The sequence below is a fragment of the Acinonyx jubatus genome, chromosome B4, assembly GCF_027475565.1.
Source record: "Acinonyx jubatus isolate Ajub_Pintada_27869175 chromosome B4, VMU_Ajub_asm_v1.0, whole genome shotgun sequence".
NCBI classification, from domain to species: Eukaryota; Metazoa; Chordata; class Mammalia; order Carnivora; family Felidae; genus Acinonyx; species Acinonyx jubatus.
Window position 1 is genome coordinate 15,353,586 of NC_069387.1, and position 14,997 is coordinate 15,368,582.

General features: G+C 42.8%; 2 protein-coding genes across 2 annotated transcripts in view; one reads left to right on the forward strand and one right to left on the reverse strand.

Annotated features, from left to right (window-relative positions):
* CUBN (cubilin) overlaps positions 1–14,997 on the reverse strand; it is a 274,477-nt gene that overhangs the window by 13,884 nt on the left and 245,596 nt on the right. The window contains exon 60 of the mRNA XM_027073522.2: positions 9,699–9,907. Coding sequence (XP_026929323.2) covers positions 9,699–9,907 — 209 coding nt within the window. The remainder of the gene's footprint in view (positions 1–9,698; positions 9,908–14,997) is intronic.
* Positions 3,157–3,696, forward strand: LOC106979873 (40S ribosomal protein S24-like). The gene has a single exon (XM_027073525.2). The coding sequence runs from the start codon at positions 3,196–3,198 to the stop codon at positions 3,586–3,588; it is 393 nt and encodes a 130-aa protein (XP_026929326.2). The 5' UTR covers positions 3,157–3,195; the 3' UTR covers positions 3,589–3,696.

Below are 14,997 nucleotides of genomic sequence, written 5' to 3' on the forward strand. Positions count from 1 at the left end.
CGCACGGATCAAGAGTCCGACTGAGCCAGCCAGGCACCCCCCCAGAGGATACAGTTAAAATGTTAAGTCAGCCCCGGGCACTGCTAAAACCTCTCCTACCTGCTCCCCAGTCACTCACTATAAAAGCCAAAGCCAACACGGTGGCCTTTAAGGCCTGAGAGAATCTGCTGTCCACACCACCCCTGCCGCCTTACTGTCCCCATGTCATTCTCTCTGCAGCACACTGTTGCTTCATGGCTGTTGAGTTTGTTGTTCCCTCTGCTGGAACATTCTTCTCCTATACACGCATATGGTTTGCTCTCCTTCATTCCTTCACGTCTTTACTCGAGTATCACTGACTCACTCAGGCCTTCCCTGACCACCCTACTTAAAATGTCAACTCTCCCCAAATTCCCTTTCTTACTTCCTGTTTGATTCTTCATTTAGAGCGCGCATTATCTTTACATACTACATATATCACTTAGTGATTGTCTTCCACTCTGAAGACAATGCAGGTTCATGAAAGCAGAGGTTGCTGTCTGTTCTGTGCCCTGCCATGTCCCTAGTTTTTAAAGTTTATTTTATTTATTTTGAGAGAGCGTGAGCCAGTGGGGGAGAGGCAGAGAGAGAGAGAGAGAGGGAGACAGGGAGCTCGAACTCACTAACTGTAAGATCATGACCTCAGCCGAAGTCGGATACTTAACCGACTGAGCCACCCAGGCACCCCGTCCCTAGTTTTTAGAAGTGTCTGGCACATAAAAGGCACCCAGTAAGTGTCTAATAAATGAGTAATGCTTTGGTTCCTCTCTCCACTACACACCCCTCCCAAACCTATCCTCCCCGTCTTCTTGATACCACTAATCTGCTCAGGCCTGAGACTTTAGTCGTCCTTGATTCCTTTCTCTCACCCCTCCTGCCCCACATCGCTTCCACTCTACCTTCAACATCCACCCCAGAGGGCTCCTCCCCGTTATGACCACCATCGTCCTCCACCTTGGTTATGGTAACATCTTCCTAAGACATCCGTTTCCACCAAGCAACCACAGTACCGTCTGCAGAGCTGACGGCTGAGTGTTTGCAGACTTAAACCAGATTACACTCCTGCTCGGCCTTAAACGCTCCAGTGGGTTCCCACTGCACCTGACGTGAAACCCCATGTCTTTATGGGGGTCTGCAAGCCCCTACCTGGAGTGGCCGGTTGCTTGTTCCAGGGCCCCACTCCCTGCCCTATTCTCATACCTTCTCCTGCCAGGAGGGTCTCTGTGAGGCTGTAAGGTCTGTAAGCTCCGGAATTGGGCACCCCCCTCCCCCTTGTCATATGGTCTCAGCTCAAATGTCACCTCCTCAGAAGGACCCATCCCATCTAATGTTGCCTGGCCCCCAACATCTTCCTATTCAAAAGGCATCTTATTTGTTGCTTATTTACTTTTCCTGGTCTCTCTTCCAATAAGAACATAAGTCCCAGGGCGCCTGGGTGGCTCAGTCAGTTAAGCATCCAATTTTGGCTCGGGTCACGATCTCCCAGTTTGTGGGTTCGAGCTCCACGTCAGGCTCTGTGCTGACAGCTCGGAGCCTGGAACCTGCTTCACATTCTGCGTTTCCCTCTCTCTCTGCCCTTCTCCAGCTCTCACTCTGTCTCTCTCTCTCTCTGTCTCTCAGAAATAAACATTTAAAAAAATTAAAAAAAAATAAAACAAAAGAACATAAGTCCCGTGGGTGGGAAGACTGATCATACACTGCGGTGTCGCCAGCAGCCAGAACAACTCCCAGCCTTGAGGAACCTTCTTCAACAGACACCTGTCCAAATAGTGGACGCCTGAATTCTCTTCAAGTGTGTTACCAGAAAACAGATTTCTCCAGCTGAATAATCTTCACGGTATTTCCAAAACACGTATGAGTGTGTATAGCCAAACATTGAATTTATAACACAACTATGATGTGCTATAAACTTCAGAATAGCCGTGACCACAGACATTATTTGAAAATGCTGGGAATATAGAAGATAGAAATAATTTAAAATAAACAGAAAATAAATTTACCACTAGGTGGCACTGTTTCTCCCACTTACATGTGAATTTGGTAAATTTAGATGGATAATCTGATCCCTCTCGTTTTAGAACACAGCAGATTTGCCAAGTTTTAGGTAATGTACCTTTTCTGGTAAACAAGTTAAAATGTTATTACAATGGATGCCACATTTACTATCACATTCGTACCAGCATTTTTATTCTACATACCGTATGCCAGATCCTATGTATATGAGGATGTCTAAGGCACTTTCCATACATTCAATTTACTGACTGATGCTAACTAATTAGAGAGATCCATACATTGAATATACATATCTATTTGTGTGCGTGTCAGTTATATAAAATAAAGAAAAATGAGTCCTAGAGTAAATGATGGAGTCGGGAAATACCTCAGACAGACATTTGAACTAGTGTTTAAAAGTAGGTAGAGACCTCCTGGGCCTAAAGAAGAAGAAGGGCATCATCCCATCTGGATGGACCACGGTGTGGGGGGCCACAGAAGATGTGAAAGGCAAGCCGTGTCTCAACAATCGCTCAGTGCACGTGGGGTTAAGCAGGTACATGGGACACGACTGTAAAGTTCCATTTGTCTCACGAGAGTTTGCGGCTTCTCCTGTAGGAGTTCTAGGATCTGATTTGGGTCCTGAATAGATAACCAGTAAATGTGATGGACAGAGATCACACAGTGCCTGGCCCCGAGCTGCTGTCACTGCCACAGGAAGATCTCTTGGAATTGAGTTGAATAGATAGCTCGTGGCTTCTGGACAACTTACATGGGCTCCCGGACTCCCGTGCACCCAAAGCTGACATTGTCTGCACCTGCTCCCTTGTCCCCTGATAACACTGGATCTCCGCGGAGGACTTCTGCAGGGTGGCTCCAGAGTGTGTTGGGTGAGGTGTACCGTGCAATAGTGGAGATGGGGCGTCATACAGACTGGGATGTAAATGGTGCCCTGAGGACCATGCCCTGAAGGCCTGCACAACCACATGCTGCTATAAATTGCATTCTGGGGGTAGGAGGGGACCCACCAACTGGCATAACTCCTATAGGCCTGGAGCTTGAGTTAGGCTCTAAGTTTTATAGATGTAGGTAAGTGCTCAGAAGGATTTTGTGTTTTCTCAGCTGTTAAAACTCTGATAGTGGACTCTTCTTTCCTCCCTGGCTGCCTAAAGCTCGACCGCCATCATGAATGACACAGTAACTATCCGGACCAGGAAGTTCATGACCAACCGACTACTTCAGCGGAAACAGATGGTCATCGATGTTCTTCACCCCGGAAAGGCAACAGTACCTAAGACAGAAATTCGGGACAACCTAGCCAAAATGTACAAGACCACACCAGATGTCATCTTTGTATTTGGATTCAGAACCCATTTTGGAGGTGGCAAGACAACTGGCTTTGGCATGATTTATGATTCCTTGGATTATGCCAAGAAAAATGAACCCAAACATAGACTTGCACGACATGGCCTGTATGAGAGGAAAAAGACGTCGAGAAAACAGCAGAAGGAACACAAGAACCGAATGAAGACAGTCAGGGGAACTGCAAAAGCTAATGTTGGCGCTGGCAGAAAGTGAGCTGGAGATTGGACAACAGAAGGAGTAAAGACGCTTCAGGGACTATCTGGCGTTTGTGCAGATTTTTCATGAGAAGATTAATAAACTAAGAACTTAAAAAAAAAAAAACTCTGATAGTGGAGCCTAGGTGCATCTACTTAAGATCCTGAAGGAACTGCTCCCACAAGTTGGTGGAAGGTAGCCTCTGACTACAACGAGTGCCAGCCCCTGCACTTCATCCAGCTGGTAATTTGAGCGGCAGGAGAAAGTGGGGAAGGCAACTTTTGGATTTTAATTTCTGTGAACTCTGAATGCAAAAGGGCAATAAGACAAGAAGGGCAACAGAGCACTTTAATTCTTTTCAAATTTAATGTCCTCATAATTTTAGACCTGGACTTCCTTAGGACTTTATCTTTAATATTTTCTTGTGAATTTGACCGCAGGAGGAGGGTTTGTATATTCTTATTTGGAGCATCCCTACATCGCCATCTTAGAGTATGTTCATGAATTCTTTGGTTTTATTGAGAAACTTCTGTTAGAGTCTGCTGGGCAACACGCCTGGGCATAATTTGGGATGGGAAGAGAACAGAGGGATTTTTCAGATTTGGGGTTGAACACTGATTCATTTCAAAACATTATCGGGAAAAATGTTAGATTTGTCCCAGGGGTCTCGGGAAGAGCCGCAAGAAGCAGTGATTAGCATCAGCTCTGCAAATATGGGAATTTTATAGTATTGTTATTATTATTATTGTTATTAATTTTAACTCAGTGTTTTTTCCAGTGCTTAGAGCAGTGTCTGGAATGTAGTAGGTACTCAAATAAACATTTATTGGAACCTGATGCCTTGATAGAGTACAGATCTCCCCACACTGTCTGACCACAGACTGAATGGTTAAGCCCAGTGGGTTAAGGCAGAGGTTCTCAGTGGGGGCTGTATCATCTCCCAGAGAGCATTTTTTTGCAAAAGTGTCTTGTTTTGGGGGTCATCACAATAATTTGGGGCTATGACTGGCATTCAGTGTTTAGAAGCCACCTTGCAGAATCCCATGCTGCAATTCACGGCACAGCTTTGCAAAGTGAAGACTGATTCTGTCCCACAAAACTTTTCAATGTTCTGCCAGACATTTCTGTAACAAAACTGTTCATTATTGTGTGACCCTGGAACCTAACTCCGCTCTCTATATAAACACAAAAACATTTTGCATAATGCAATTACTGTGTCGGTGGAAGGAGGACTCGACTTTGTTTTGTTTGGAACTATTTTCTTTGAGTTTTTCCACTTTCTTGGAAATTCATATTGCAGATGGTGATGTTAACGGCACTTAAGTTGCAAATACAAGCCCCCCCATATTAGTTTAGATTTATGCTTTTGCATTTGCCATGATGCCACATAGAAGAATCTTGACGACTTTATCATGTGACATAAGGTAGTTGTATCAGCATTTACGTATTTAAGTGTGCCCTATTTTTATATACTTTCCTTTTATTCCTCCTTTTTCATTGCATTTAGTATGTTAATATTAAGTTTCTGAAGCTATGGATATGGGTAGGCTATAGCGTACATGACCTTGACTTCAGATGGTCAAGTAAGCACTATGAAATACTGGATGTTCAAATGGGCAGATTAGGTTGAACAGGAAGTGCTCCTCTGTGATATTCCTCCAAAACTCAGCTCAGCCACCGCACAGAGGAAGCCTTTCCCAAACCCCAAAATGACGTCAATCATACCTTCTTCTCTACTTCTGTTCGCGGTTCGTATCTATTGTTTTTGTCACACTGTACGATAATTTATATGCTTATGTGTCAGTCTCCTCCTTTTTTGCTGACAGTTCCTCGAGGAACCCTAACTTTATCCCTCCTTAACGACGGTGTGGGATGCCCGGCACATACTTATGCCACGTGACTCTTAATGGAATGGATGTGATGTGATGTTAATTTCAACAGACACGTTCAGTGAAACACACCGTCACGATGTACTGCAACTATCTTAGTAACTTCCCGAATCAAACCTTTCAAAAGCAAGAGTGATAGGGAGCCTGGGTGGCTCAGTCAGTCGGGCATCTGGCTTCAGCTCAGGTCATGATCTCTCAGTCTGTGAGTTCAAGCCCCACGTTGGGCTCTGTGCTGACAGCTCAGAGCCTGGAGCCTGCTTTGGAATCTGTGTCTCCCTCTCTCTCTGCCCCTACCCTGCTCACACTCTGTCTCTGTCTCTCTCTCTCAAAAATAAATAAACATTAAAAAAATTTTAATAAAAAAAGCAATAATGATATAATTATGAATGAATGATGGAATCACCACATTTTCACTTGTATATCTACCTACGGAAATGAATTAAATTAGCTTTTCTAAAAAGTGATTTGATTATAATATCTAAGAAACATTCCACAAGGAATCAAATGCCCCATTTATCACAGAGAGTCGCTTTAACAAAGATACCTCCAAGACTCCACATTCCAACCAATGTTCTTTGATCTGCCAGTTTAGTAAAAGCTGGAAAAGTTGCCAGTACAGGGACATTGCTTTCCTAAGAAGGAAAGCAAGAGTAGACCTGAACAGAATTTCTTAAAAAAAAAAAAAAAGGAATGGGAGGAAAGGACATTTTATATTTAAGCTAGATGGTAACTTCTTGTTTTTGATATTGCTATTTTTCTCCCAAATAACTTGAAGAAATTCAGAAAATTGCTAGTTGCTTTAATAACAGTATCAAATCACACTCAGAAAATGATGAGAAGAAGGTCAATTGACTGTTGTCCTAGCAGGACCACACCCAAAACACCCTACATGAATTTACACCTATAATAATTTCTACGTAAATCAATTATCTTTAATATTTTTTTTTCAACGTTTATTTATTTTTGGGACAGAGAGAGACAGAGCATGAACGGGGGAGGGGCAGAGAGAGAGGGAGACACAGAATCGGAAACAGGCTCTAGGCTCTGAGCCATCAGCCCAGAGCCTGACACGGGGCTCAAACTCACGGACCACGAGATCGTGACCTGGCTGAAGTCGGACGCTTAACCGACTGCACCACCCAGGCGCCCCAATTATCTTTAATATTTTAAGGAAAGGTGATTCCACAGCCAGCATGCCCATCCGGAATTACACAAGCTTGGGGAGGGGGAATAAATTTGTTTTTAAGTTGCATTTCAGACACAGTGCTGGACACTCCAGCATTCATTATCTTTGTCCTCAAAATAACCTTGCAAAAGAAGTATGATTATTTGATTTTCTTCACTTTTTTTTTAAAGCTTATTTATTTATTTTGGGGGGAATGGAGGAGGGGCAGAGAAAGAGGAGAGAGAGCATCCCAAGCTGGCTCCAAGCTCAGCAAGGGACCCACTCGGGGCATAAGTCCATGATCCAGGGATCATGACCTGAGCTGAAATCAAGAGTTGGACACTTAAACAACTGAGCTACCCAGGAGCTGCTTCACTTGTTTTTAAAAAGATGAAATGATGGGGCACCTGGGTGGCTCAGTCGGTTAAGCATCCAACTTCGGCTCAGGTCATGATCTCATGGTTCATGAGTTCAAGCCCCACATCAAGCTCTGTGCTGACAGCTCAGAGCCTGGAGCCTGCCTCTCTCTCTGCCCCTCCTCCACTCGCACTCTGTCTCTCTCTGTCTCTTGAAAATAAATACATGTTAAAAATTTTTTTTAAGTAGGTGAGGTGATAAAGAACTGGGGAGGTGAGGAATCTTGTGGCAAAACTGAGTTAGAGCCCATACTACCTGCCTCCAGAGTTTACTACCTTCCTGTAAAATCAGGGTAGCTCTCAAACATTAAAAAAAAAATTTTTTTTAAATGTTTATTTATTTTTGAGAGAGACAGAGTGTGAATGGGGGAGGGGCTGAGAGAGAGAAAGAGGGAGACATGGAACCTGAAACAGGCTCCAGGCTCTGAGCCGTCAGCACAGAGCCCAATGCGGGGCTCGAACTCACGAGCTGTGAGATCATGACCTGAGCCGAAGTCGAACGCTCAACTGACTGAGCCACCCAGGTGCCCCGCTCTCAAACAGTCTTGAATGTCAGCTTTGTTGTTGTGCGGGCCCTCTGGTGTCGTTTTAGAAAAGAATTCAACCCGAACCAACGTCCCTTGTTATCTCCAATCTTTCACCGACTCCCTCTGATCTGACTTCTGTGCCAATGCTTTAGCTAAATGGCTGTCTATCAGTCAGAGGAGTTTCTTTTTCGCCTTTACCTTTCTTGGCCCCTAACTTATAATTTAATGGTATCGACCACCCATCCTTGGTGGACCACTCTTCTCCCTTGACTTCAGGGATCCTCCACTATTCTGGGCTTTTACACGTTTTCCATGACTTGTCTGTTTCTCGTCCTGCGTCTTCTGTCCTCTCTGACTGCCTCGCTGCGTCCCTTTCCCAGAGTGGAGCGGAAGCCTGGCTTCCTAGTTCCATGCTGCCTTCCTGGAAAGAAAACAGCACTTCTTCTGACTGCAGAAGCAGTCCTTTGCTGTCTCTGCTCTGTGCTGCTCTCTTCTCGCTGGAGCCCTGTTCCAGCCTTTGCTCACCTGTCTGCCCTGCTGTCACCCAGACTAAACCCCTACCTGACAACACAGGGTCTTCTCCTAATCGAACTGACATTCTTTGGGCTTAGAGCTTAGCACAGTAAAAATACAACAGTATATAATTAAGTGCCCAATGGGTACTCCAACTATGACTCTTCCTTCCCCCTTTTTAAAGAAAATGACTTCTTTAAAATTTAAGACAAGTTTTAAACTTAAAAGTTCTTGCACCAGCTTGTGATTTCCGTCTCTATACCCTCCTTACCTAACGGTAACCTCTCCCTGGGGTCCCAACTCCAGACTCTCCGCTCACCATCTACCTGCAGTGCTGATTCCATATTAGTCTTCCGTAAATGCTGCTCTCATCATATTACTCAGTGGAAAGCCTTCAATCCTTCCTTATTTTCAACTGCATAAAATCTGAAGTCATTAATTAGACTTTTCAAGATTCTTTGTGATCTGGGTGTATCTCCACGTAGGCGATCTTATTTCTTGCTACTTTTTCGCAATATTCCTCTCAAAAAAAAAAAAAAAAGGCAGTCCCTTCACCCCTTCAAGAACACACATATGCCAACGTCCATACTCCCCTTCTTTTTATGTGTACTTTGCCTGGAATGCCTTCTCTCCTGAGAATATGCTTTCTGGCACCCTATGAAGCCTTTCTTTTTAAAAAAAATTTTTTTTAACGTTTATTTTTTATTTTTGAGACAGAGAGAGACAGAGCATGAATGGGGGAGGGTCAGAGAGAGGGAGACACAGAATCTGAAACAGGCTCCAGGCTCTGAACTGTCAGCACAGAGCCTGACAGAGGGCTCGAACTCACGGACCGCAAGATCACGACCTGAGCCGAAGTCGGACGCTTAACTGACCGAGCCATCCAGGCGCCCCTGAAGTCTTTCTTGTTCAAGCCAGATCATCATGAACTTTCCTCCCTTTTAAACTTGCACATTGCTTCGAGCCTCTATCCAATGCATTAGCTGGCCCTTCAATATTGACTGTCCTGAACTGTTTATTGTAGATTTGCACGCATCACCCACTACTTTAACAATCAGATTTAAGTTCCCTTGGGCACAAATCTTGCCACACTTGTCTTCCACCCCAAAGCGTTGTAGAATACACTGGCTGATACTAATTAGACGGTTTAATCTGAAGTCATCTAGCCTGATGGGTACAGTAACTTAATATTAACGAGTCAGCAAAAATTCAGCTTCCTTTTAATGGGATTTCAGATAAGTTATTTTCTACATCTAAAGGTCATATGGACAGTAAAGATACAAACTTTATTCTAGGATTTGCCAAAGGTCTTTTGAGTGTCTCTTTCCATACAACCCACCTTTCCACTGATCATCTCTCAACAAAGCATGAATGAAGAGGGAATCTTAAAGCTAATGTTATAAGCCACATGCAATTTCTGGCTCATCCATCCAGATTAAAGATTAACTTGAGATGAAGATAGGACATCTGTAATAATAAATGTTATATCATTGAAGAATATGTCATTTTAACCACTAGCGGTACTCAACATTTCGTGACTTCCCGAATGGTGCCAACTGGCATGTATCATATTAAAGTCCGGGTTAGAAGACTCTGTTAAGAAATACAATGGCCTTACCTTTACATAATCATATATGCATCTTTGTGCACCACTTGGTGCCTCCAGAGCAAATGTTTTGAAGGTGAGTTTAATCACTTTGTTTACAGGTGCAACTATGAACCATACACAGTTTAAATTCTTGTCATATCTTCCATTGGAGTCAGAATCAGGAGAGGCAAAGGTATCGCTTGAACCTGTCAGATAACCACCACATCCTTGCTGAGGCCCTGTGTTAAAAACAAAGACACATCACTACGCAGACCAAAGGGAATAGATCTTAAATTTTACAGGGAGGGTTTTAAAAATCATATAGTTTCTAGTTCGGTCACACGTGCATGGACATTATCAGATGGTGCCCGGAGCTTCAGGTGGACGCTATCAGATGGCTTGTGTGGGTGTTGTTCCCACCGTATTAGCTTTTTTGTTCCATATTTCCTTTCTGCTCCTATCACTGACACTTCAGTCCCTGTCTAGTCACCTAGGAAAGTGGGGAATTGTATTTAGTTTTATGGGCATTCTGAGAACTGTGGATGGGATTTATTGAAGTTTTTCCTATCCTTGAAAAAAATCCAAAAAAAAAATCCAATTTTATAGAAAATAAAGTATTTTGCATAACAAAACTTGTGGAAAGCATGACCATATTTTACTTTTATGTTCTGCATTTATGAACACTATCAGATGGAAAACTGAATTTATGAAGAATTTACCTAGCACTCCAAGAAAATTGGTTCTCAAGAAACCTTTTACTAAATAATCTGTCAGAAAGAGGCTGAGGGGCATCTCATCTAACACTATCTAATACATACTAACACTAACACATCTAACACTACTAACACTCATCTAACACACATCTAACACTAAGGTCCAGTTTATATTAAAACACACTACATATGTGATTTTTATTCCAAAAAGAAAGGGAAACTGAAAAGGAACTTAATTGGGGAAAAAAGTCCACTTTGAAATTCATGATAAAAATACAAAAGACAGATAAAGAATACTCTCAAGATGACAGAAAGTTCTACTACAAAAAAATATAGAACAACATTATCAGAACATAGGACTTGGTTTTGTCCATTTCACAGTCCAAGGCAATTACTTCAGAAGTGACGTCAGAAGAGAGTAAAAGGAAGACAAAGTTATTGATGATTTTGAAACCGTGCACATGAGCTAAATTCAAAACAACCCTAGTAGGAATTGGGATTAAGTGGTCCAAAATAGTGTTCATAAAGCTTACATTCTGCACAAATATAGATCATTATTAGTTCCAAAGTTGAATCTCACTGACCCTGGCCTTTCATTTATCCATCTCATTGTATTTATTGATCTGTTAACAGGGAAAGGATTGCTTTCGACATTAGGGGGCACTAATATTTTGGACTTGGAGCTCGGCAGGAAGTGGAAACACAGCAGCCCTCCTGAAATGAGGAGGGTATCAGTTGTGCAGTGTTTCTCAGTACAGGTGCATTATTTAGTAGGTCAGGCTGCCCTGTCCAGAGCTTCTAAGTCAGGTAAAATGATAGATTATTTGCACAGTCAGATGTTTCCTAGAGTTGAAATGCATCCAAAGGCCCAATCCCTGATAAACCCATAGATGGTATCTAGGACAAAATTATTCTGAAAAGAAAGCAATGCCCAGGGCTGAACTGCATATTGCTAATGATTCTGCTTGCATGAAACAGGCCCACAAACTAAAGAAAGAGCTGGAATTTGCACAGCTTTTGTATCCAATGTGGACTGACTATTACTTAAGAAAACCACTTAACCTGGGTGCCTGGGTGGCTCAGTTGGTTAAGTGTCCCCCTTTGGCTCAGGTCACGAACCATGGTTTGTGAGTTCAAGCCCCACATTGGGCTCTGTGCTGACAGCTCAGAGCCTGGAACCTGCTTCAGATTCTGTGTCCCCCTGTCTCTCTGTCCCTCCCCTGCTCATGTTCTGTCTCTCTCTCTCTCAAAAATAAATAAACATCAGCAAAGGAAAAAGAAAACCACTTAACCTGATTGACATGCAAAACAGGGAAGAACAACTTCCCCTAACCAGGAAGAGTTAGGGTATTAATGAACTGACAAATGTATTTATTAAATATTGTTTTAATAGTCAAAAGAAACATATTCAACATTGAGGGGGGGGAAATAAATGGTAGTCCAACAGCAGTGACAAGACAGATAAATGACGATAATACAATTCAGAAAATAATAGGCGCCATATAAGAGGCAGGAAAGTCTTGTGAGTTCTGCAGGAAGGGAGAGACTACTTCAGGCTGTGAAGGATGTAGAACGTCCAAGAAAGAGGTGACATTTGATTTGGGTCTTGAAGGATAAACAGGACAAGACCGTGTGGAAATGGGATTGGTATTGGCACTTCTAGGTTCCTTCAGAACTTCACAACCAAAGGCGAAGTGTACAAGGATTTGGATTATATGCATGGGAAAGCATGGTTCTGTTAGTAACAACAATAGAGTCCATGAAGGAGAATAACACGACTGGGAAACAGGACTCGCTGTTCTGGAGAGGGCCTCAACTGTCAAGATCATTGAGTTTGACCTTGAGAACCATGTGCATTCTGTGCATAATGGGGATGCATTTGAAAGGTTTTTGACTAGAAGAGTGGGAGGGTCAGAATGCACTTTCTAATCACATCTGATGGAAACCCTATCTGGTGGTAGCATCTCACGCAAGGGAGCAGGACGGATGGAGGAAGATAAGACCAGGAGAGAGGACACGCCAATGGCATGGGCTGGGGAGAAGAAGGGTGTAACACGTGGAGGTTTGTATGTGGGAAACTGGTGTTGCTGGGCTTTATTCTGTTCCTGCGTCAGCTTTAAAAATTAACTGTTATTTTTTAAAAGCTCCAACTGTCTTAGTACCACTTGTGTATTCATTGTTACTAACGGATTAATAAGGGCAAAATGACGACTGTACTTGGGCGGAGTGGGGGCTCTTATACACACTTAATATTCAGCAGTACTGGTACCCCCAGGACTAAGGTCATAAGACAGACACACCCTCCCTCCAGGGAACCCAAAAGCAAACACACAAAATTCCTTGGTGTGGGCTGTCACAGACTGACTGATCAAATGGATGATTCTTAACTCTTTAGCCTCTCTCTTTGCAGTTCATTAGAATGGACAGGGCTTACTTCTCTGTGCTCTGATGTGAGGCTTGGCCAAGTGACTTAAGAATATTAATGGGCTGGAAGTAGGAAGGGGTCTGAAGTGGGCTTTGTGGTTTTTGGCTGGTGCTCCTGTGCGCCATCCACCGGGAGCTCACGCCCTCGGTAGCTTCTGGTGAAAGACAAAGCGGGGTCACATAGAGCAGACTTGAACGCACCCTGAAATATAAAGCCAAGTGCCGTCTTTCTGCGGCCTGGAACAGGCAGACGACGAGTCTGCTGAGCCCCAAGTGACAACAATAAATGCTGTGGGGATAAGCGCTGAATTTGGGTGATTTGTTATGCAGCATCGCTGTGGCAATAGCCGACCAAAACACAAAAAGCTGGTTCGAGTTATTAAACTGTAATAGAGTGCATTGCTTAATTCACAGAATATACACAGAATTTTAAAAAAGGAGATTTAACACGGTCTTCAGACAATCCTGGCCAAAATATTCAAATAACTGAAGTAAGCATAACATTATGTGAACGAATTCTATGATTCATACTATGTTTGAATAATATTATATACTCATATATACTATATTTGAGTAATATATTAATATGAGTGAATATAATTGACATAAGTATAATATTATATGAGTAAACACCTTTCGGTGTTTGTTTGGTGAAGGAAATGGTTATAGTTGCCCTATCCCCCCACTTTAGTACTTAAACATGGTACAACTGTTCTGTGCTTCTGCTCCTCCTACAGCAAATGGAACCATAAATGTTTGTATTTGGGGAAATATAGAGAGAAATATTAACTGAGAAGGATCCTTTACCAAAAACGTGCTTTGCCACACTACCAGTTCTGTATTTCTTTTTTTTTTTTTTTTTAACATTTAATGATTACTGAGAGACAGAGCGAGAACAGGGGAGGGGCAGAGAGAGAGGGAGACACAAAACTGGAAGCAGGCTCCAGGCCCCGAGCTGTCAGCACAGAGCCCGACGTGGGGCTCGAACTCACAAACCGCGAGATCATGACCTGAGCCAAAGTTGGACGCTTAACTGACTAAGCCACCCAGGCACCCCCCCAGTTCTGGATTTGTATAGTTCAGCAAAAACATGACATAACACGAAGAACTCAGTGACTGTGAAATAGTTTCATACACAAGAAGTTAATATCTGTTTACTATATTCATATTTTTAAATCTCCCTGTCCTTTTTAACTAGTATCAACCCTTAACCTTGACACGTCGTTTAGCACCATAAATCCATCATCTTCCTTGTTACTACACACATTCTACCATCCAGCAAACTCTCATCCATCAGCACCCAGTTCATCAGTCATGTCCTGTCAGAAGTGCTCTATAACGACACTCCCTATGCCTGAGAACAAATGTCACTCCAACCGTCTTCTCCACATTGGAAACACTTCCTACAAAAGAGCTACTTCTTTAGAGAAAGAAAACGTTTGGCTACAGAAATAGTGGAAATATAAACCCATTGTAAGCAGTGAAATGTGGGTTGAGCTCTACTTAATTAAAAATCAGTAACCGAATCCTAAATTATTTCCCTCCAGGAAATTAAACCTCAGAATGAAGCTCAAGCCAGGATAAATCTGACAAAGCAAAATAGTTATATTATCTAAGACAAAACATCTTGAAGCCTTTAGTGGGGACAGATACATTTCTAAATAGTTATCATGAGGATTGGCACTTTTGTGGCTGACGTTACATTGTGGCTGACATGCTATGGAGGTCTTCTGGATAGGATCTCTGCCTGTCTCTGGACAACTACCACTTGGACACATGGCAAACGGGAAACCATACTTACAGATAAAGACTGGCCTGACTTCAGGCATTTTCCTGTTCCCCAGTGAGCCAGCTGGGGCTTTAGCCGGTAGTTAAAGGAAGCAGATACAAGCACAGGAAACAGAACACAAACCCTTTAAAGCTGGTGCTTCAGGGAAATGGGGGTGTACCAGATTAGCTTCCCTTCAACCACACAGGACACAGGGCTAGTGCTCCAGAATCCTTTCTTGGAATAAATCTCAGTGTGATTTTCAAAGCTGCATTATTCAATTGCCCTAAAGCCATGAATTCATTTTTAAAAATGCAGCTAGGTTCCAGATGAACGTGTTTCATCTTTTTCTCTAAAAGCAGATTGGATTTATTTTTCTACCCCCCTAACCTCAAACAGGCATGAACTTTTAGGTATTATATTT

Coding starts and splice junctions, on each gene's coding strand:
- LOC106979873 (XM_027073525.2), top strand. CDS start 3,196: ATGAATGACACAGTAACTATCCGGACCAGGAAGTTCATGACCAACCGA.